This window comes from Oncorhynchus tshawytscha, linkage group LG14, assembly GCF_018296145.1.
Source record: "Oncorhynchus tshawytscha isolate Ot180627B linkage group LG14, Otsh_v2.0, whole genome shotgun sequence".
Lineage (NCBI taxonomy): Eukaryota > Metazoa > Chordata > Actinopteri > Salmoniformes > Salmonidae > Oncorhynchus > Oncorhynchus tshawytscha.
This window is the reverse complement of record NC_056442.1, coordinates 41,297,228-41,319,964: the sequence shown is the minus strand read 5'-3', so window position 1 is coordinate 41,319,964 and position 22,737 is coordinate 41,297,228. Positions and strand designations below refer to the sequence as shown.

Here is a 22,737-nt window from a genome sequence, read left to right as displayed (position 1 = left end):
AGATTTTCCATGGGAAGTTAAGCCTGGGAATTTTGCTTAAATTCATTTAAAAAAGTGGGATACACAGGGCAATTCTAGGTCTTGTGGCATATTTTGATTAAACTATCACCAATTCAATGGAATTGCAACACCCTGCATGCGCAGTGCATTCTTCCATCACATGTGCAGTGCACTCTTCCATGCCTGTACAGCTGATTCTCAAGATCTTGCACAATAATGAGATGCTATTGAGCCCACACTACTGCATGCTTTCTGTTAAGTTTGGATTACAATACTGGGTGGGGTAAATATATTTTATAGAACAAACATTATTTTTTGTTAACTAGTAAATAGTAGCCTACAACAAAGTGTGTTTAAATCATTTTGTTAACTTGTTAAAAATTTCTGCTGGTTAGTTTTTGCTACCATGTTGGTTTTAGCGTGCTTGAGCCTGCTAACTGAGGAGTGTTAATTCACCTGTTTCCATACATGTTTCAATTTGAAACATTTATCTTACAAAGGAGTTGTTTAATCTAACTGCTTAACTATTTATCTGTACATGGAATTGTATTTGTTTTTTTCTAATTTTTACAAGAAATGCCACGGGCACTATCTGATGTATGGAGACATTTCACTGCAGCTAATGTAGAAGGAAAAGCTGTGTACATTTGAAAATACTGTGCCAAATCATATGTGAAGAATACAACAAAGATGCAGAACCATCTGGCCAAGAGCATTAAGTTCCCTCTGCGCTCACAACAAGCAACCACTGACAAAAGTCCCTCCACTTCTATTTGAGTTGAAAATGATGAATCAGACACCTTATCGATAGCAACAGTTTTTTTGACTCAATGGAGGAACGTAGTCAGAAATGCTGATGAATGTCTTGCTTGAGCTGTGTATGCAACTGGTTCACCTCTGATGCTCACAGGCAATGTGTATTGGAAGAGAAAGTATATGATGATATAATTAACTATATAATCTCCACCCCGCAACCAGTATTCTACAAGAGCACAGACACAAGGGACAACAGACACACCAGTCTCTACATTGCAGATGATCTGAAGGCAGTCACCAACGACCTTGGACCACAGAAGGTATTTGCACTGGTGACAGACAATGCTGCAAACATGAAGGCTGCTTGGTCTAAAATGGAGGAGTCCTACCCTCACATCACACCCATTGGCTGTGCTGCTCATGCATTGAATATGCTCCGCACGAAAACAATGGACACACTCTACAAGAGAGCCAAGGAAATGGTTAGGTATGCGAAGGGTCATCAAGTTATAGCAGCAATCTAACTCACCAAGCAAAGTGAGAAACATAACACCACCACATTGAAGCTGCCCAGCATCACCCGTTGGGTTGGTGTTGTTATCATGTTTGACAGTCTCCTGGAGGGGAAGGAGTCTCTCCAAGAAATGGCCATATCACAGTCTGCCGAGTGGTAAGCAGCCTGAAACCTATAGCAGTAGCCATTGCACAGATTGAGGGAGACAATGCCATCCTGTCTGATGTTCAGACTCTGCTTGCAGTTGTGAGAGAAGAAATCCACACTGCCATGCCCACGTCACTGTTGCTCCATGCAGAGGAAACTGCAATTCTGAAATACATTAAAAAGTGTGAAGACTTCTGCCTGAAGTCCATACACGCCGCAGCGTACATGTTGGACCCCAAGTATGCTGGCAAGAGCATCCTGTCTGGTGCGGAGATCAACAAGGCATATGGTGTCAACACAACCGTGTCTCGCCACCTTGGCCTGGATGAGGGCAAGGTTCTTGGCAGTCTGGCAAAGTCCACTTCCGAACAAGGACTTTGGGATGGAGATGCAATATGGCAGTCGTGCCAACACGTCTCATCAGCCACCTGGTGGAAGGGACTTTGTGGATCGGAGGCTCTTTCCCCTGTTGCCTCCATCATCCTCCAAATCACACCAACATCAGTCGCCTCAGAGCGCAACTGGTCTGTGTTTGGGAACACACACACCAAAGCACACAACAGGCTGACCAATAAAAGGGTTGAAGAATTGGTGGCCATCCGGGCAAATTTGAGGCTTTTTCAACCTGACAACAAGCCATCCTCAACAAGGTTGGAAAGTGACAGTGAAAATGAGGCCTCAGAGTCTGATGTTCAAGGAGTTGGACATTGAGGATGTCCAGGGAGAATACATGGAAGCCTGAGAGGAAGACAACCTAAGCTTATGTTTCTAGACTGTCATTTTACAGATACATGTTGAAAACGTTTTTGGGAGATGTGATGGATTATTGGGGATCATTCAATAATCCATTTTGTTGTTCAGTGAAATCATCCCATGTGAAGAGTCAACTCATTTAATTAAAGTTCATCCCATGTGAAGAGTGAACTCATTTAATTAATGTTCTATTTGTAACTTAAATCTGGTTTTTTTTCTATTGGAAGGATTTTTATCATTTGCAATTATGTTTCTGTCTCCATATGATATGGTAAATATATCCAATGCAAAAAACTATTAATATTAATTTGCATAAATTTCCGTTAATTCCCATATGTTCCACAGGAAGTTTCCACCACTGAATATTCCCCAAAATATGCAACCCTATCTCAGACCATGACAAACAAGATTATCTGGTCTGACAAACAAGATTATCTGGTCTGACAAACATGATTATTGGGTCTGAGAAACCAAGATTGAACTCTTTGGCATGAATGCCAAGCTTCATATCTGGAGGAGACCAGGCACTGCTCATCACCTGGCCAATACCTTCCCTACGGTGAAGCATGGTGGCGGCAGCATCATGCTGTGGGGATGTTTTTCAGCAGCAGGGAGACTAGCCAATATTGAGAGAGAGACCCTTGATGAAAAGCTGCTCCAGAGCACTCAGAACCTCAGACTGGGCTGAATGTTCACCTTCCAACAGGACAAAGACCCTAAGCACACAGCCAACACAACGCAGGAGTGGCTTTGGGACAAGTCTCTGTCCTTGAGTGGCCCAGCCAGAGCCCGGACATGAACCCGATCAAACAACTCTGGAAGGACCTGAAAACAGCTGTGCAGCAACGCTCCCCATCCAACCTGACAGAGCTTGAGAGGATCTGCAGAGAAGAACGGGAAAAATACCCAAATAAAGGTGTGCCCAGCTTGTAGCATCATACCCAAGAAGACAAGGCTGTAATTGCTGCTAAAGGTTCTTCAACAAAGTACTGAGTAAAGGGTCTGAATACTTATGTATATTAGATATTTCAGTTGTGTGTTTTATAAATTTGCACAAACTTCTAAAAACCTGTTATTGCTTTGTCATTTTGGGGTATTGTGTATAGATTGATTAGTGATTTAAATTAATATTTTTTTTTTTTTAGAATAAGGCCATAACGTAACAAATTGTGGAAAAAGTGAAGCGGTCTGAATACCTTCCGAATGCACTGAGAGACATTCATTGATCGTGGTCAAAGTGAATATGTCTCAAAAGAAATCTGACATACTTCTGAGCCAGCTCGGTCCATTGGTCCAGCCATTTGCACGCTGGGATGTCCCTCATGCACGCCTACAAGAGAGGACATATTCAGTCAGATATTGGTATTTTGCTTGTATTCTGGACTGTACATAGTATAATGTATAAGCATAGTATGTAATGTGTGTGTGTGTGTGTGAGCAAGCCTGTGTGTGTGTCTCCCTCACCTCCATGATCTCCAGCAGGGCCTCAGTGACGGTCTCCAGGGAGGACAGGGCGAAGGTCTCCCTCTCGTAGGAGCCGGGGGAGAAGGAGCGGTCGCGGTAGCTGGAGCGGAAGGCGATGACCGCAGCAGACTTGACCTTACTGATGCCAAACAGCAGGTAGAACTTAGGCAGGGAGAACTCCGTCAGGCTCAGCCTCAGGACCTGCTTGGTCTCCTCTGGAAGAGATCATGACAAGAGGAAAATATGACTTGTTGCTCTTCTGAAAGAGAAACCCTGAACACTGATATCTATAGCAAACTGTTTTAAACAAACATAAATAACAGACATTGACCTCTATTGAGTAGTTTCATGGTTCACTGCATGCAGTGCTTACATTGAGTCTTTCAATTATCTTACTAGCAAGGGAGCCCAGTGGCATCCATACACATTAATGACCAGGGAAGGGTATGCTGTTTAACTACAGATGGTATATAGTCTGCAGGGTAGATACGGTGTCCTTCCTCACCTCTGAAGTTGAGCTGGGAGCAGGTGCAGAGAGAGTGGATTATGTTGATGACCAGGCCGTGTGTGGAGGCGCGGAGGGACAGGGGGCCGGTGGCCACCAGCAGAGTGACCACGTGGAACAGGTAGGGCAGGTGAGTGGCCACGTCCAGAGAGTTGTTGAAGGACAACATCAGCATGTAACGGGCCAGGATGGCGATGTCATCCCACATCAGGTGCTGCTCCAGGGTGGGCGTGGGAGACAGGCACGTCTTGTCGATGATCTTACACATCCGGCCAATCACCTGGTCAGAGGGTGTGTGGAAATAGCCAATCATTATGAGGTATTAGAAGGTAGAGTCAGTGATATGACATCATATACTTTGTGCTGGACTATTTTAACTTCCTGATGACGTTAATTTCAACAGAATTAATATATTTTTGTTCTTCTTTTGATTTTAAACGCGAGCGGTATCCCTAAAAAACTTCAGATGTATTTTGGGATGTTGGCGAAATAGGAGGCAGAGAGAAGATGGCAGTGATTATATCTGTAAATAAAACACCATTGGCTCAAGCCCCGGGTGACAAATAGGCCATGGGGACCAGACAAAGTCCCCTTTGTCCCCAATAGCTGGCCTGTCATGACATCAGTAGCGGCTGGGCTGTAACATGCCAACCAAACAATGCCCACCCTCTGATGGATGACGTGGTCATTAAGACTACTCTATCAGAACACACAAACCCTGAAAATGATTCATCAAATGTGAAGCTTAAAGTCATTGATTAGTCACTTAAATAGATGTAAATGACTAAAATGGGTGCTGAGACACCTCAACTAAAAGAGCACTGTGTTTGCTGTTCCTTAGCAAAACATCTTCACAATGATCACCATTCACTGCCATGCTTTACAGTGTCTGCCTTAATAGGAGTGAGGGCCTGGCTTGCTATTGTCAGCCTGGGCTGTGAGGGTTTGTGTGTTTCTATTTCAGTAAGAGGGACAATTGGGATAAACAGCTCACAGATGGGGTTGATGAGTCGGTCAGTTTGGATGATGTGTAAAGAAGCTGTAACTAAAGCAAATTGGTAAGGATTAATCAATTTAAATGCAAATGTTCTTTGTTTGAAAGACATTTTAGATTAAAAACAGCATTTAATACATGTTGTCTAGGACACTGTTGTTATGCGTTTATCTTTGTATCATACTAAAACTGTTTGCATCTTAATATTGATAATACAGAAATATTTATTTGCTTAATCCCAAATGATGATTTAGAAAATCCCAATTGGAATTGTAAATGGCCGCGATGAAGATTCTAACAGTTGTTCTAAAGTATACTTTGAGTTAGTGACATTGTGGCGTTTGAGAGGAAAACGGTCTCCGACCAGAGGGTTCATTAAGACAAGGACAGTGATGTCATCCATGTTGGGACACTGGGCTTGACATGGAGTGTCTGTTAGCATAAGACAGTGTTCCCAGTGCATCTAGACTGACACTTAACTGTTAGCAATTTTGCCATTGAAAACAGTTGGCCCAGTTAGCATGTGTTAGCATGTGTTAGCCTGCGTAAACTAGCTCAAAGTGTAGATACCCACCTTGCTGGAGACCAGTTTGACGTTCCCTGAGGCCAGAGCAACAGCCGTGTCAGCCATGACCTCAGCCTTGATAGAGCCCAGGCCTCCTGTAGCGCTGGTCTTGATGAAGCTGTCCAACACCACGTCCAGCAGGTCCGTTATCTGAGGGCAGAGGTCACAGGTCAGGTCACCAGGTCACATACAACCTGGGTGGCATTCAGTGGGGATAAAAGTTAGGGACTGTTCAGAAATAAATATATTGTGTAGAATTGACAGGTCATATCTCAGAAACACAGAACTGCCCTTCTCCCCAAAAAGTGCACTTGTAAACCACCCAGTATGGATATGGTTATGAAAAATTAGAGAGGAGTTTAGAATGTGTTGTTTATTATCTATGGAGATATATTCAGATGTCTATACTACAGTCATTTGAGACAAGCCATTAAACTTTTACAATGTAGATTGCTAATGCTGTATAGGAAGAACACTTCAAACCCCAAAGTACTGTCATTTCGATACTGTCAATTAAAATTTTTAAAAATGTATTTTTTTTTATTTATTGAAAAACAGGCTGTTGGAGGATTCATAAAGCATTCCTTGTGCTTATAAAAATGCAATATGTCCCCGTCTTCTACATAACTTCCTCCCATCTCTGCAAGCCTTCATCTCTGAGAAAGCCAACATGGGCAGTTTTTATTGGGTTTGGAGACATTTAACAGTACATTAAGTAAACATGTGCCCTCTAAGATAGATTTACATTTTAGTCAAACACTGAGGTCAAACAACAAGGATGTATTAATGTGTGTGTGTGTGTGTGTGTGTGGTTACTCACCTGGCCAAGGCTGCCCCAGATCTTTGCCTGTATAGAGGGGTACATCTGCTTCTCATTGATGGTCATGGTGATGAGCTTATCCAAGATGGCGCTGACGCGCTGACGTTTGGCGTCATCATTGTGCTTACAGAACCTCACCAGGTTGAGCAGCCAGGGGGTCATGTATTCTAGACACAGGTGCTTCAGCTCTATACCTAAACACAGACACAGAATCTGAATCAGAGGTTGGATAACACCAGCTCCTCTGTTGTTGCTACAGTATTGAGGAACAGAGGTTGGATAACCAGCTCCTCTGTTGTTGCTACAGTGTTGAGGAACAGAGGTTGAATAACCAGCTCCTCTGTTGTTGCTGCAGTGTTGAGGAACAGAGGTTGGATAACACCAGCTCCTCTGTTGTGGCTACAGTGTTGAGGAACAGAGGTTGGATAACACCAGCTCCTCTGTTGTGGCTACAGTGTTGAGGAACAGAGGTTGAATAACCAGCTCCTCTGTTGTTGCTGCAGTGTTGAGGAACAGAGAGGTTGGATGAGGAACACCAGCTCCTCTGTTGTTGCTGCAGTGTTGAGGAACAGAGCTCCTCTGTTGTTGCTACAGTGTTGAGGAACAGAGGTTGAATAACCAGCTCCTCTGTTGTTGCTACAGTGTTGAGGAACAGAGGTTTGATACCAGAGGTGTTGATAATAACCAGCTCCTCTGTTGTTGCTACAGTGTTGAGGAACAGAGGTTGGATAACACCAGCTCCTCTGTTGTGGCTACAGTGTTGAGGAACAGAGGTTGGATAACACCAGCTCCTCTGTTGTTGCTACAGTGTTGAGGAACAGAGGTTGGATAACACCAGCTCCTCTGTTGTTGCTACAGTGTTGAGGAACAGAGGTTGGATAACCAGCTCCTCTGTTGTTGCTACAGTGTTGAGGAACAGAGGTTGATAACCAGCTCCTCTGTTGTTGCTGCAGTGTTGAGGAACAGAGGTTTGATAACACCAGCTCCTCTGTTGTTGCTAGTGTTGAGGAACAGAGATAACACCATTGAGTGTTGAACAGAGGTTGGATAACAGTGTTGATAACCAGCTCCTCTGTTGTTGCTGCAGTGTTGAGGAACAGAGGTTTGATAACACCAGCTCCTCTGTTGTTGCTACAGTATTGAGGAACAGAGGTTGGATAACACCAGCTCCTCTGTTGTTGCTGCAGTGTTGAGGAAGAGAGGTTGGCATGTGGATGAATGACAAGACACCCACACTGAGAGCTGAGGGCTCTGAAGCCATGGCTCAATACACACTGATGGATATGGCAATCAAACAGTCCCCCAAAACTAATGGCAACTGGTCAGGTTGACGTGGATCGTTGGGCCGGTCTGTGAGTGTGTGTCTGCGTTTGTGTGTTGAGAGAAAGTTAGTGTGTCCGTGTGAGTCTGTAAATAAAAAGAGTGGGCAAGCAGGTGTGAGGTAGAAAAGACAAGAGCGGCCATCTTTTGGAATTAATTTCAGTCAATGCATTTTATGCACGTTCCGTGTTCTAGACTCACTAGACTTGCTGAAGCCGGAGATGCACTCCTCCAGGAACTCCAGGGTGAGGTGGGGTTCGTTGGCGGCCAGCGTCTTGCTGATGGAGACTATAAAAAGGGTGTTGTTGGCAGGGATACACAGGCCTGAGGTTTCCAGCAGCTGGCCCTCGATCTTCAGGTTGAAGGTGCAGGTTAAGGCACACAGCAGGTTGTAGGCTGCAGACCTGTGGAGGGGACACAGTTAGTTACTATATTCAATTTCAAAGCAGGAAGTTGGATGAAGAAGTGGCAGGAAATGAATTGTTTCATTTAGCTACTGCTCATATTTCAGAGAATATGCTACACCAAGACCTGCCCTGATTGACCCCTAGAAGCTAGCTATGTTGAATGTCTGACCTGAGGCTGGGGTCAGAGCTGCCCAGATTGAGCAGGGCGAGGTTCAGCAAGGTGCCCGGCACGTCTTTGGGCCTGATCTTGGTGTGCTGGGGGATTGAGTCTGGCTGCGACAGCTCCCAGCGCGTCCTGATGTGGATGATGGACTGGACAATGGCCTCACACTCCTGGTGCATGAAGGTGAGGGGTGTACCCTGGTTGGCCATGGTCAGGGTGAACTGGCTCTCGTCCACCAGGCAGATCTCCTCGACCTCAGAGGCATAGTACACATCGTTGAGGAACACGGACTGGCCCAGGACACGGGTACGCTCTGCTGATGTCACCTGGACGGACGTGGAGCCCACCTGGGATAATAGGGAGGGTTGTTGTTGAGAGACAAGTGTGTACATGACAACAATGACAACACAGACCAGCTGTTATGCTGCTAACACAAAGCAGGACTCAATAACCAATCAATTCAATCTTCCACTTTCCCTTTTGGCAACAAACTAATCTATTCAAACTGATTGAGGCATAGAGAAGTGAAAAACATGATTTTCCTGTGTTTTTTATACTGCATATTTCTATACTATGAGGATGGAATAATATTGTAAAATTGTGAAAATGACATTGAAGCTGTTTGAGAAGACTGCCTGAAATTTCAGCCTGTTTTGGTGCTCTGGAGATTTGACCTCCCATGGTGACATCACCATGCTGTAAATTAGTTAATAGACCAATAATAAAGAGAGTAAGTTTTGGTACTCTGGAGATTTGACCTCCCATGGTGACATCACCATGCTGTAAATTACTTAATAGACCAATAATAAAGAGAGTAAGTTTTGGTACTCTGGAGATTTGACCTCCCATGGTGACATCACCATGCTGTAAATTACTTAATAGACCAATAATAAAGAGAGTAAGTTTTGGTACTATGCCAATCACAGCTAATTTTCAGTTTGCCTCCCCACTCCCTGACAGTTCTGTCAAAATTCTTGCTTGAGAAACTGCCCTTTGCTAAAAATATTTTTTTCCTCTTTCTTTTTGACCATTTTAATGTAAAACAATCACATTAAGGTACTTAATTGTTACCCAGAAATGATTTGATATTGCGACAAATGTCCAATGCGCTTTTTTTTGTAAACAATTCTTGCTGTTCCTGCCTGCCCTCTATCTCCATACTTCCTTGTTCCCCATACCCTGTTTTCCATGTAGCCAATGTGAAAGTTAGGGTAACACACAGACCAGTGTGCTACTGACCTTGATGGAGACCTTGGTGTCCTTGTGGGCCACTTTGAGGGCATTGTGGAACACCTTGAGGTCCTCCTCCAGGGCTAGCGTGGCTGCGGGGAGCTTCTGCTGCTCTGCCTCTACGTGCTCCACCAACCGCACCGGCGAGTCGATGAACTGCACCCGCTTGCTGCCCTTCAGGCCTGTCAGCAGCCTCTCATGGTACTTGGTGTACTCCCTCACCCACGTGTTGCAGTTGTACACGTAGACCACCACCACGTTCTCGTAGGCAAAGCCCGGGAACACCACAAACCACTTGGACAAGAAGTCTGTCTTGAAGCGGTTGCTGGGCCCCACGTGGGTCAGGTCCACTACGATCTCGTAAGGCTTGGCGTAGTAAGGCTTCAGGGTCAGCAGCACATGGTAGATTAGAAGGTCTCCGTTGATCTGGCCTGTCTTAAACCTGCGGAAAGAGAAGGGAAGGAGAAGTTGAGGATAGGTCTGATGGAAGATGAGTTGGTAGAAAGTGCACTCTCAGCCAGCCAGGTCTACCTCTAAAAATAAATACTTTTACTGGTTAAATAAATGACAAAATAATGGTATTTTCTGGTCTCTTTGGTTTAGATAGAACAGTCTCACAGTGGATTCATACAGATAAAAATCTGAAATTCATACCATTCTGAAAGCACTTAATTTGTGCATGAACTTGTTGTGAATGAGCTTTCTATTGTAATACTGTACACAACATATTTTTGTTACAGGGCTCTTCTGAAATAGAGACCTTGGTCTCAGCATGACTGTCAAAATAACAGTTAAATAAATAAAAAATAATTCAGCTTCTCAGGCCTAGAAAGAGTTCATCACTAACAGTATTATTAGTATCATTTACTGGTAGCTGGCAGTCTCAGACTGAATTGTGGGCTTACACTAATTTACATACACCCTTGTGTCTCTTTTCAGACGTCGTGAGCTACAGAGGAGGAGGCTCAACGAACCCAGAAATAACCAAGTCAGAAAAAGACTGAAGGGGGAGGGGGGTGCATTTCAAGAGGCTTGGGTCACAGCAGGTGCCCTTTCTGACACACACACCGCACCCGCTCCTTATACTGACATATTCCCAGTCTACTTCACCTTGCCCCACACACTCACTCACTCACAGGCTGTGCCCTTGCCCAGGTAAGTGATGCCCACACCATCTCCAACATAAATTGTACAAAAAAAGTAATGACCAAATAATGTGTTTCTGCGGTAAGATTCAGCTTATTTTAAGTGGACATTGCTATGAAAATGACAAAACGACGATTTGGACAAATTTAACAAAGATGTCTAGATTATTCTGACATTTACTGTACATAATACGTTCCTGAAAGGTACTGCATAAATAACCAGTAGTTATAGTAGCCAGTTAGTTCTATGGTAAGGCAAGTCTACTTCAGTAACACATTGACTTGTTAATTCATTCATTTAGTAAACTGTGATGTACCGTGACAGAATGGAAGACTTATCTGGGCTAGTTAGCAAAATGCTTTATAAATCACGTCTGGTCTTATCAGGTGAATGATAACGGCAGGGAGAAGTAATAAACTATCACGACTCGGTAGATAGGTCAAAATAATGAAAACTACTCACGTAATAATTTGAAGAGGAAATGTAAACTCCAACATGGCCTATTTGTAGAAAAGGTCATCCAAACACATTTTTGCTAAATGCAGCCGTTTATCTGTTTAAACAAAGGTTAGCCATGTGTTGGCAAAAATGTGGAAGTCAAGAAAGCTTACCAGCAGCACTTCCGTGAACCGTACTCACGGGTGCTTTTAATACCGTGACCCGTACTCACGGGTGCTTTTAATACCGTGACCCGTACTCACGGGTGCTTTTAATACCGTGACCCGTACTCACGGTGCAAATAATACATTTTTAAAAAACACCCTTAAATCACTCTGCAGACCCCTAAGCATACGCATCTCATACAACTTCTATAACTATATTTAAACGTTAATAAATCCTCCCATGGCTGCGATCCCCGTACAGGGATCAACATCAGGGGAAAATTCAGAGTGACAACTAAAAATACAACGTCGTAACATTAAACATTCTTGAAAATGCAAGTGTCCTACATCCTTCAAAAGATTAGGATCTTGGTAATCAAAGTACGTTTTCCGATTTAAAATAGCTATTACAGAGAACAAATCCCATGCTTTTGTTTGAGAAGAGCAATCAACAACAAAAACATTTTCCGCCAAGACAGTTTTTACACATTCACATCTGAAGGTAAAATGATGACTTACATTCTGATATCTTGCTCTTATTTCTCTTCCTGAGGGTCCCAGTGATCAAATGAAGTGCCGTTTTCTTTGATAAAATCCATTTTTATAGCCTAAATCGAAACATTTTGTAACCCGTTTGTGCTGTGAATTCCATCTCTATCAATTTTTTACAGAGCATTCGACGTAATTACACACCGTAAACCATCGTTTATCTACAGAGCATTCGACGTAATTACACACGGTAAACCATCGTTTATCTACAGAGCATTCGACGTAATTACACACGGTAAACCATAGTTTATCTACAGAGCATTCGACGTAATTACACACCGTAAACCATCGTTTATCTACAGAGCATTCGACGTAATTACACACGGTAAACCATAGTTTATCTACAGAGCATTCGACGTAATTACACACGGTAAACCATCGTTTATCTACAGAGCATTCGACGTAATTACACACGGTAAACCATCGTTTATCTACAGAGCATTCGACGTAATTACACACCGTAAACCATAGTTTATCTACAGAGCATTCGACGTAATTACACACAGTAAACCATCGTTTATCTACAGAGCATTCGACGTAATTACACACCGTAAACCATAGTTTATCTACAGAGCATTCGACGTAATTACACACAGTAAACCATAGTTTATCTACAGAGCATTCGACGTAATTACACACAGTAAACATAGTTTATCTACAGAGCATTCGGCGTAATTACACACGGTAAACCATCGTTTATCTACAGAGCATTCGACGTAATTACACACGGTAAACCATCGTTTATCTACAGAGCATTCGGCGTAATTACACACGGTAAACCATCGTTTATCTACAGAGCATTCGGCGTAATTACACACGGTAAACCATCGTTTATCTACAGAGCATTCGGCGTAATTACACACGGTAAACCATCGTTTATCTACAGAGCATTCGGCGTAATTACACACGGTAAACCATAGTTTATCTACAGAGCATTCGACGTAATTACACACGGTAAACCATCGTTTATCTACAGAGCATTCGGCGTAATTACACACGGTAAACCATCGTTTATCTACAGAGCATTCGTAATTACACACGGTAAACCATCGTTTATCTACAGAGCATTCGGCGTAATTACACACGGTAAACCATCGTTTATCTACAGAGCAGTAATTACACACGGTAAACCATCGTTTATCTACAGAGCATTCGACGTAATTACACACGGTAAACCATCGTTTAACAGAGCATTCGGCGTAATTACACACCGTAAACCATCGTTTATCTACAGAGCATTCGACGTAATTACACACGGTAAACCATCGTTTATCTACAGAGCATTCGACGTAATTACACACGGTAAACCATCGTTTATCTACAGAGCATTCGACGTAATTACACACGGTAAACCATCGTTTATCTACAGAGCATTCGACGTAATTACACACGGTAAACCATCGTTTATCTACAGAGCATTCGACGTAATTACACACGGTAAACCATCGTTTATCTACAGAGCATTCGACGTAATTACACACGGTAAACCATAGTTTATCTACAGAGCATTCGACGTAATTACACACGGTAAACCATCGTTTATCTACAGAGCATTCGACGTAATTACACACGGTAAACCATAGTTTATCTACAGAGCATTCGACGTAATTACACACCGTAAACCATCGTTTATCTACAGAGCATTCGACGTAATTACACACGGTAAACCATCGTTTATCTACAGAGCATTCGGCGTAATTACACACGGTAAACCATCGTTTATCTACAGAGCATTCGACGTAATTACACACGGTAAACCATCGTTTATCTACAGAGCATTTGACGTAATTACACACGGTAAACCATCGTTTATCTACAGAGCATTCGACGTAATTACACACAGTAAACCATAGTTTATCTACAGAGCATTCGACGTAATTACACACAGTAAACCATAGTTTATCTACAGAGCATTCGACGTAATTACACACAGTAAACCATAGTTTATCTACAGAGCATTCGACGTAATTACACACAGTAAACCATCGTTTATCTACAGAGCATTCGACGTAATTACACACGGTAAACCATAGTTTATCTACAGAGCATTCGACGTAATTACACACAGTAAACCATAGTTTATCTACAGAGCATTCGACGTAATTACACACAGTAAACCATCGTTTATCTACAGAGCATTCGACGTAATTACACACGGTAAACCATCGTTTATCTACAGAGCATTCGACGTAATTACACACGGTAAACCATCGTTTATCTACAGAGCATTCGACGTAATTACACACGGTAAACCATCGTTTATCTAGTCATGGTTGGTTTCAGTGCATTCCTCTGGATGTTTGCAACACAGCCAAATGTCATTGTTTTTTTTCGCGGGGAATATTGACCGAAGTGAACTGATTTGAAGACGACGAGCAATGACTACCTTGCACACCAATAATTTTAGCGAAGCTTCGTTGATTGACTGTATTTCTGCCCAATGACCACTAATCTTCTTGAAATCTAGCAGGGTAGATAGCCAATGAGCTGAGGTAAACGCCAGTATGTAATGGTTTTGGTTTGGACCACAATTCCTTGTTTGTAAATGCATGCGTAAGGAACTCCATTCACGCCTTGACTATCAGAGGAGTTGCTGTGACGCTTGTTACGCACAGCAGTATTTTGGAAAGTTGTATTTTCAACGATTCCATTGAAGACATCATGGCAAATAAATCATGAAAAACGAAGTCAAAGTATACAGATTTGCACCAGATTATAGAAGAGATTGATCGGGAAAGTGAGGCAGATTTTTTGTTTGAGGAATCTTTGAGTGTTATGATTCAAACAGGAGCTGAGGAGCTGTTTCTGCAAGGACAGGACATACTTCTGGACGGGTAAGTGCTAATGCCGTTTTATGAAATATAAATATATATGGTCCTGTGTCTGCTGGTCTCTACTGTGGTCCTGGCCTGCCAGGTGTGCAGTCTTAGGCGCCAGGCCCGTGCCCCTCACCCCACCCGCAGTAATGTGGACCTGGTGAGTGACATAGGCTACGAAGGCACGGAGCACACAGAGGGGGCATAGTGGGGCCCTGCGATGCCAGCGTCATGCTGGAGGAGGTCCAGGTGGATGATGAAGAGCAGGGAGAAGAAGAGTGGAAGGAAAGGGAGGAGTAGCAGGCAAGAGAAGGGGTAAGGAGCCAAACGGGGGATTCAGGAACGGCTGGAGAAATGTCCATGCAGATGCAGTGTTTCAGCTCCAGTGATTCGTGTCTGGAAGTCCCACAGGATCTAGAGAACATGCCCCTAGTGGTGTGATGAGCATTGCATGCACTCCCTCTAGCCTCAGAGAGCCATGCCAGGCTAGGAGCTTAACTTCACTAAGGCACAGAGATATCAAAAGGCCAGATCACCTCCAGTCTTATGCCTCAACAAGTCAAGACCAATAATGTTATTTTTTTCTAAGTACTGCATCTATATGTAATCGAATTTAGGAGCTTTTACATATTTGCTTTGTAAAATGCATTAATAATCTGATGTAATTTTGATTTCTAGAGAGAACTTTTGAATTGGTGGTAGGCTATCGGCGGCAGCAAGACATTCATTTGAAATAATGTGCTACGAACAGCACCCTACGGCCAACAGCCCAAGTGAATTGACCCTTACTGCAAAGGTTCAACTGCCCAAGTAAAAAGACCCTTACTGCAAAGGTCCAACTGCCCAAGTAAATTGACCCTTACTGCAAAGGTCCAACTGCCCAAGTGAATTTACCCTTACTGCAAAGGTTCAACTGCCCAAGTGAATTTACCCTTACTGCAAAGGTTCAACTGCGCAAGTGAATTTACCCTTACTGCAAAGGTCCAACTGCGCAAGTAAATTGACCCTTACTGCAAAGGTCCAACTGCCCAAGTAAATTGACCCTTACTGCAATGGTCCAACTGCCCAAGTGAATTTTTCCTTACTGCAAAGGTCCAACTGCCCAAGTGAATGTACCCTTACTGCAAAGGTCCAACTGCCCAAGTGAATGTACCCTTACTGCAAAGGTCCAACTGCGCAAGTATATTGACCCTTACTGCAAAGGTCCAACTGCGCAAGTATATTGACCCTTACTGCAAAGGTCCAACTGCCCAAGTGAATTCTCCTTACTGCAAAGGTTCAGGATCTTTGTACTGGTGGATCATTCACATATTAGTCATTTAGTGGTGGTCCTATCCAGAGCGACTTTCACCTAGCTGACTTGGTGAAAAATCTGTTCAAGTGCCCTTGAGAAAGGCACTTTCACTTTCTCAAGGGCACATGGACATATTATCCACCTAGTCGGCTCTGGGATTCGAAACGGTGATCTTTTGGTTACTGTGTCAACGCTCTTAAAACGCTAGGCTACGTGCCGCCACCATTCAATCAAATTAACAGTACACTATGCCAACTATACATAATGGCAGTAGTAGTACTGGGAATATTTGATTAACTAAGTGTAATATTAAGTATATGTAGAAAGTATATTTTGTTGAACATAAGACATGCGTAAAATTGAGATATCTGGTTTTGGACTGGTTGTACACTCACAACTACAATATGTAATCGAATGGAAGCCTATCCTGTTTACTTGTCTGGTCCTGTACCTGTTGAACTTTGGTCTTGTACGTCTATATATCTTGTTTGATGATGTTTTTTTATATTTTTTTTTATAAATTCAAATATGCCAACATGCTTGCTCTTCAGACATGAGTAAAATTATTACTTTACACCAACTCAAGTGAACTTCCTTTCCCTCATCTGAAGTGATTCCATGCACAAATACTATATCAAGGGTAAACTTTGAACATCTTGTTGCCATCCTTGGCTGGGCACAAAGAATGCATTGGGTCTGCAAAGCCTCCTTGCTACATGAATAAGTCTGCCTCTCTACCTTCGTGTGTCAGTCGAGCACTCACAGAACTCCTAAATCTTTTGTTTCCACTCATCTCTCTACTAAGTCAAACTTATTTTCTACTTTCTGTAAAAATACAATGTCTGTTTAGATGCCCCAACCCAAATAAATGGCTGTTTTGTAATCATGTGTGAATGAATGGCATTCTTGTTTCAAATCGATGGAGTAAGAACTCAATGGTGTTTAGACAAGAGCTTCAGAAAATGGTGGTCTACAATCAGTGCTCGACTTTGACTGAAATAGGTTCCGGTACTCATTTTGGTTAATGTTAATATTTAGGTGGAGGAGCTCCACAATACCTTTGATCTAATATTCTATGAGAGGAGCAGGAGCTCCACAATACCTTTGATCTAATATTCTATGAGAGGAGCAGGAGCTCCACAATACTTTTGATCTAACATTCTATGAGAGGAGCTCCACAATACCTTTGATCTAATATTCTATGAGAGGAGCAGGAGCTCCACAATACCTTTGATCTAATATTCTATGAGAGGAGCAGGAGCTCCACAACACTTTTGATCTAATATTCTATGAGAAGAGCAGGACCTCCACAATACTTTTGATCTAATATTCTATGAGAGGAGCTCCACAATACTTTTGATCTAATATTCTATGAGAGGAGCAGGAGCTCCACAATACCTTTGATCTAATATTCTATGAAAGGAGCAGGAGCTCCACAATACTTTTGATCTAATATTCTATGAGAAGAGCAGGAGCTCCACAATACTTTTGATCTAACATTCTATGAGAGGAGCTCCACAATACCTTTGATCTAATATTCTATGAGAGGAGCAGGAGCTCCACAATACCTTTGATCTAATATTCTATGAAAGGAGCAGGAGCTCCACAATACTTTTGATCTAATATTCTATGAGAAGAGCAGGAGCTCCACAATACTTTTGATCTAACATTCTATGAGAGGAGCTCCACAATACCTTTGATCTAATATTCAATGAGAGGAGCAGGAGCTCCACAATACCTTTGATCTAATATTCTATGAGAGGAGCAGGAGCTCCACAATACCTTTGATCTAATATTCTATGAGAGGAGCAGGAGCTCCACAATACTTTTGATCTAATATTCTATGAGAGGAGCTCCACAATACCTTTGATCTAATATTCTATGAGAGGAGCAGGAGCTCCACAATACCTTTGATCTAATATTCTATGAGAAGAGCAGGAGCTCCACAATACTTTTGATCTAACATTCTATGAGAGGAGCTCCACAATACTTTTGATCTAATATTCTATGAGAGGAGCTCCACAATACCTTTGATCTAATATTCTATGAGAGGAGCTCCACAATACTTTTGATCTAACATTCTATGAGAGGAGCTCCACAATACTTTTGATCTAATATTCTATGAGAGGAGCTCCACAATACCTTTGATCTAATATTCTATGAAAGGAGCAGGAGCTCCACAATACTTTTGATCTAATATTCTATGAGAGGAGCTCCACAATACCTTTGATCTAATATTCTATGAAAGGAGCAGGAGCTCCACAATACCTTTGATCTAATATTCTATGAAAGGAGCAGGAGCTCCACAATACTTTTGATCTAATATTCTATGAGAAGAGCAGGAGCTCCACAATACTTTTGATCTAACATTCTATGAGAGGAGCTCCACAATACCTTTGATCTAATATTCTATGAGAGGAGCAGGAGCTCCACAATACCTTTGATCTAATATTCTATGAGAGGAGCAGGAGCTCCACAATACCTTTGATCTAATATTCTATGAGAGGAGCAGGAGCTCCACAATACTTTTGATCTAACATTCTGAGAGGAGCTCCACAATACCTTTGATCTAATATTCTATGAGAGGAGCAGGAGCTCCACAATACCTTTGATCTAATATTCTATGAGAAGAGCAGGAGCTCCACAATACTTTTGATCTAACATTCTATGAGAGGAGCTCCACAATACTTTTGATCTAATATTCTATGAGAGGAGCTCCACAATACCTTTGATCTAATATTCTATGAGAGGAGCTCCACAATACTTTTGATCTAACATTCTATGAGAGGAGCTCCACAATACTTTTGATCTAATATTCTATGAGAGGAGCTCCACAATACTTTTGATCTAATATTCTATGAGAGGAGCTCCACAATACTATGAGAGGAGCTCCACAATTTTGATCTAATATTCTATGAGAGGAGCTCCACAATACTTTTGATCTAATATTCTATGAGAGGAGCTCCACAATACTTTTGATCTAATATTCTATGAGAGGAGCTCCACAATACTTTTGATCTAATATTCTATGAGAGGAGCTCCACAATACTTTTGATCTAATATTCTATGAGAGGAGCTCCACAATACTTTTGATCTAATATTCTATGAGAGGAGCTCCACAATACCTTTGATCTAATATTCTATGAGAGGAGCTGGAGCTCCACAATACTTTTGATCTAATATTCTATGAGAGGAGCTCCACAATACTTTTGATCTAATATTCTATGAGAGGAGCTCCACAATACTTTTGATCTAATATTCTATGAGAGGAGCTCCACAATACTTTTGATCTAATATTCTATGAGAGGAGCTCCACAATACTTTTGATCTAATATTCTATGAGAGGAGCTCCACAATACTTTTGATCTAATATTCTATGAGAGGAGCTCCACAATACTTTTGATCTAATATTCTATGAGAGGAGCTCCACAATACTTTTGATCTAATATTCTATGAGAGGAGCTCCACAATACTTTTGATCTAATATTCTATGAGAGGAGCTTCACAATACTTTTGATCTAATATTCTATGAGAGGAGCTCCACAATACTTTTGATCTAATAGTCTATGAGAGGAGCAGGAGCTCCACAATACTTTTGATCTAACATTATATGAGAGGAGCAGGAGCTCCACAATACCTTTGATCTAATATTCTATGAGAGGAGCAGGAGCTCCACAATACCTTTGATCTAACATTCTATGAGAGGAGCAGGAGCTCCACAATACCTTTGATCTAACATTCTATGAGAGGAGCAGGAGCTCCACAATACTTTTGATCTAATATTCTATGAGGAGCTCCACAATACCTTTGATCTAATATTCTATGAAAGGAGCAGGAGCTCCACAATACTTTTGATCTAACATTATATGAGAGGAGCAGGAGCTCCACAATACCTTTGATCTAACATTATATGAGAGGAGCAGGAGCTCCACAATACTTTTGATCTAACATTATATGAGAGGAGCAGGAGCTCCACAATACTTTTGATCTAATATTCTATGAGAGGAGCTCCACAATACTTTTGATCTAACATTCTATGAGAGGAGCTCCACAATACCTTTGATCTAATATTCTATGAGAGGAGCAGGAGCTCCACAATACTTTTTATCTAAGATTCTATGAGAGGAGCAGGAACTCAAGCAGTAGAACATTTAAAAGTGCCGGTACTCAGCTCCTGTCCAAGTCAAGCACTGACTGCAATGAATACAGGGGGTGGCATGTGTACAACGATCGCAGTGAAATAGATGCTGTGAAATGATTGACTTTGAGTTTATTTTATTTTTGCAGGGACAGTGCACATTAATCAATGTTTCAGTAAAAGTGATGGTTTTAGCCAGCCGGCTAATTTTCAACCGCAATCCCTGAGCAGGTTATTAAAAACAATTACAATATAGACAATCATTGAGCAGTGAGCACACGCAGAGCAACATAGGACAAGAAAGACTTAGCATACAGACAGAGCAACAGAGAACAAAAAGCAGCAAGATTTTATTCCATTAATGTAAAAAACCTGTCCTGGCACTAGTTTAATAGGTTCTATTAATATAGTCAATTACAAAAGTGTATGTTGTATTTCAATTTATATCAGGAACCTAGCCCCTAGGGCAGTTTAAAAAACTATTATTTAATTGAAATATTAAAATCTCTGCCCTTGATTAGGTTGACTGAAGATGCTTTATTTTGACACAAACTGCATTGATGAACAAGAACATGATGAAGAACCAAGTGTCAAGTCAAATTGCAATCCAAATTCGGACAAAACAGAAATAGGATATAAACTGGAGTGTACAATACATTAACACCGTCCTAATTTGGAGTTGCACTTTTCCCTAATTTTGTTGTGTTATAGCTTGAATTTAAAATCAATTAAATTGAGATGTTTTGTCATTGGCCTACAAACAACACCCCATTATGTCAAAGTGGAAACATGTTTGTAAGATATCTAACAAATGAACAACGAATGAAGAGCTGAAATGTCTATTCAACCCCTTTCTTATGGCAAGCCTAAATAAGTTCAGGAGTAAACCTTTGCTTAACAAGTCACATAATCAGTTGCATGGATTTACTCTGTGTGCAATAATAGTGTTCAACATGATTTTTGAATGTCTTCCTCATCTCCGTACCCCACACATACAATTATCTGTAAGGTCCCTCAGTTGAGCAGTGAATTTCAAACACAGATTCAACCACAAAGACTAGGGAGGTTTTCCAATGCCTCGCAAAGAAGGGCACCTATTGGTAGATGGGTAGAAAAAAAACACAAAAAAACAGACCGAATATCCCTTTGAGCATGGTGAAGTTATTAATTACACTTTGAATGGTGTATCAATACACACAGTCACTACAAAGATACAGACGTCCTTCCTAACTCAATTGCGGGAGAGGAAGGAAACTGCACAGGGATCTCACCATGAGGCCAACGGTGACTTTAGAACAGTTATGGAGTATAATGGATGTTAGGGATGCACAATATATCGGTGACCATATCAGAAATCGGCCAAAATTAGCTAAAAAGGCCAACATCGGTATCGGCCCGATGTCTAGTTTAACGCCGATGTGCAAAGACGATGTCAAAGCTGACGTGCATACCTATATAACGTAGGTAGATGACGTGCATACCTATATAACGTAGGTAGATGACGTGCATACCTATATAACGTAGGTAGATGACGAGCATACCTATAACGTAGGTAGATGACGAGCATACCTATAACGTAGGTAGATGACGAGCATACCTATAACGTAGGTAGATGACGTAATGACGCTACCTAAAATGTTGAACTACACGTGCAACACAGCATTCCTTTCCAAGCCCAATGTCTGCTGTGTGGTCAAGCAGTTATTTGAAGGATTAAGGACATTTCAGCGAGACAACTTAAAGGCAAAATCCATGAACGGCAAGGTAATGGAATCCATTGCCCTTGACAATCAACCGTTCTCTGTTTTAGGTGATGTTGGCTTTCGCCAACTGGTTGAGCACCGGTGCACACTACCAAGTGCGCTATTTTTCAGATGTTGCCATACCGCAGTTACACAGTAATAGCGTCACTGCTATTAGCTTCACGACTGACATGTGGACCAGTGATATCAGCCCTATGAGCATGCTAAGTCTGACAGCAGAGTGGGTCATCGAGGATTTCGTACTGAGGACAGTCGTATTGCATGCTCAGGAATATGCTGGTTGTCATACAGCTGCTGCCATTTAAATGGCCTATGATAACATCTTTGAAACATAAGCACACTAGCTAGCTCCATTCAAACAACTGACTCGAGAAATAAGCTCATCAACTGCGCCTGTAGCAGACGTAATACCCTCTGTCATGGCATTGAAACACCTGCTCAACAAAACTGCCGACAGGCTGTGAACAAGCGATTTGGTGGCTCTCTCTTTACTGTGTTGCCACCACGCTATGTACAAGGACCGATACTTCGATGCAGACAAGAAACACGGTTTACGTGTGATGTTACATACACAGCTGGAAACAGACACCGTGACAGTGCGCACCGAGGAAGAAGCCACGGACAGACAGAGCTTAAACTTCACTGCTTGACATATACATACAGTTGAAGTCAGAAGTTTACATACACTTAGGTTGGAGTCATTAAAACTCATTTTTCAACCACTCCACAAATTTATTGTTAACAAACTATAGTTTTGGCAAGTCAGTTAGGACATCTACTTTCTGCATGAC

The 22,737-nt window shown here is 41.9% G+C and overlaps 1 protein-coding gene across 2 annotated transcripts in view; it reads right to left on the bottom strand.

Moving 5' to 3' along the window:
* Positions 1-22,737, bottom strand: part of LOC112267216 (neurofibromin-like) — a 116,482-nt gene that overhangs the window by 29,646 nt on the left and 64,099 nt on the right. For both annotated transcript variants that reach the window (XM_042297530.1, XM_042297531.1), the window contains 8 exons: positions 9,648-10,080; positions 8,415-8,755; positions 8,040-8,242; positions 6,519-6,712; positions 5,708-5,848; positions 4,140-4,419; positions 3,635-3,849; positions 3,439-3,500 (listed from right to left, as the gene is read on the bottom strand). In XM_042297530.1, coding sequence (XP_042153464.1) covers positions 3,439-3,500; positions 3,635-3,849; positions 4,140-4,419; positions 5,708-5,848; positions 6,519-6,712; positions 8,040-8,242; positions 8,415-8,755; positions 9,648-10,080 — 1,869 coding nt within the window. The remainder of the gene's footprint in view (positions 1-3,438; positions 3,501-3,634; positions 3,850-4,139; positions 4,420-5,707; positions 5,849-6,518; positions 6,713-8,039; positions 8,243-8,414; positions 8,756-9,647; positions 10,081-22,737) is intronic.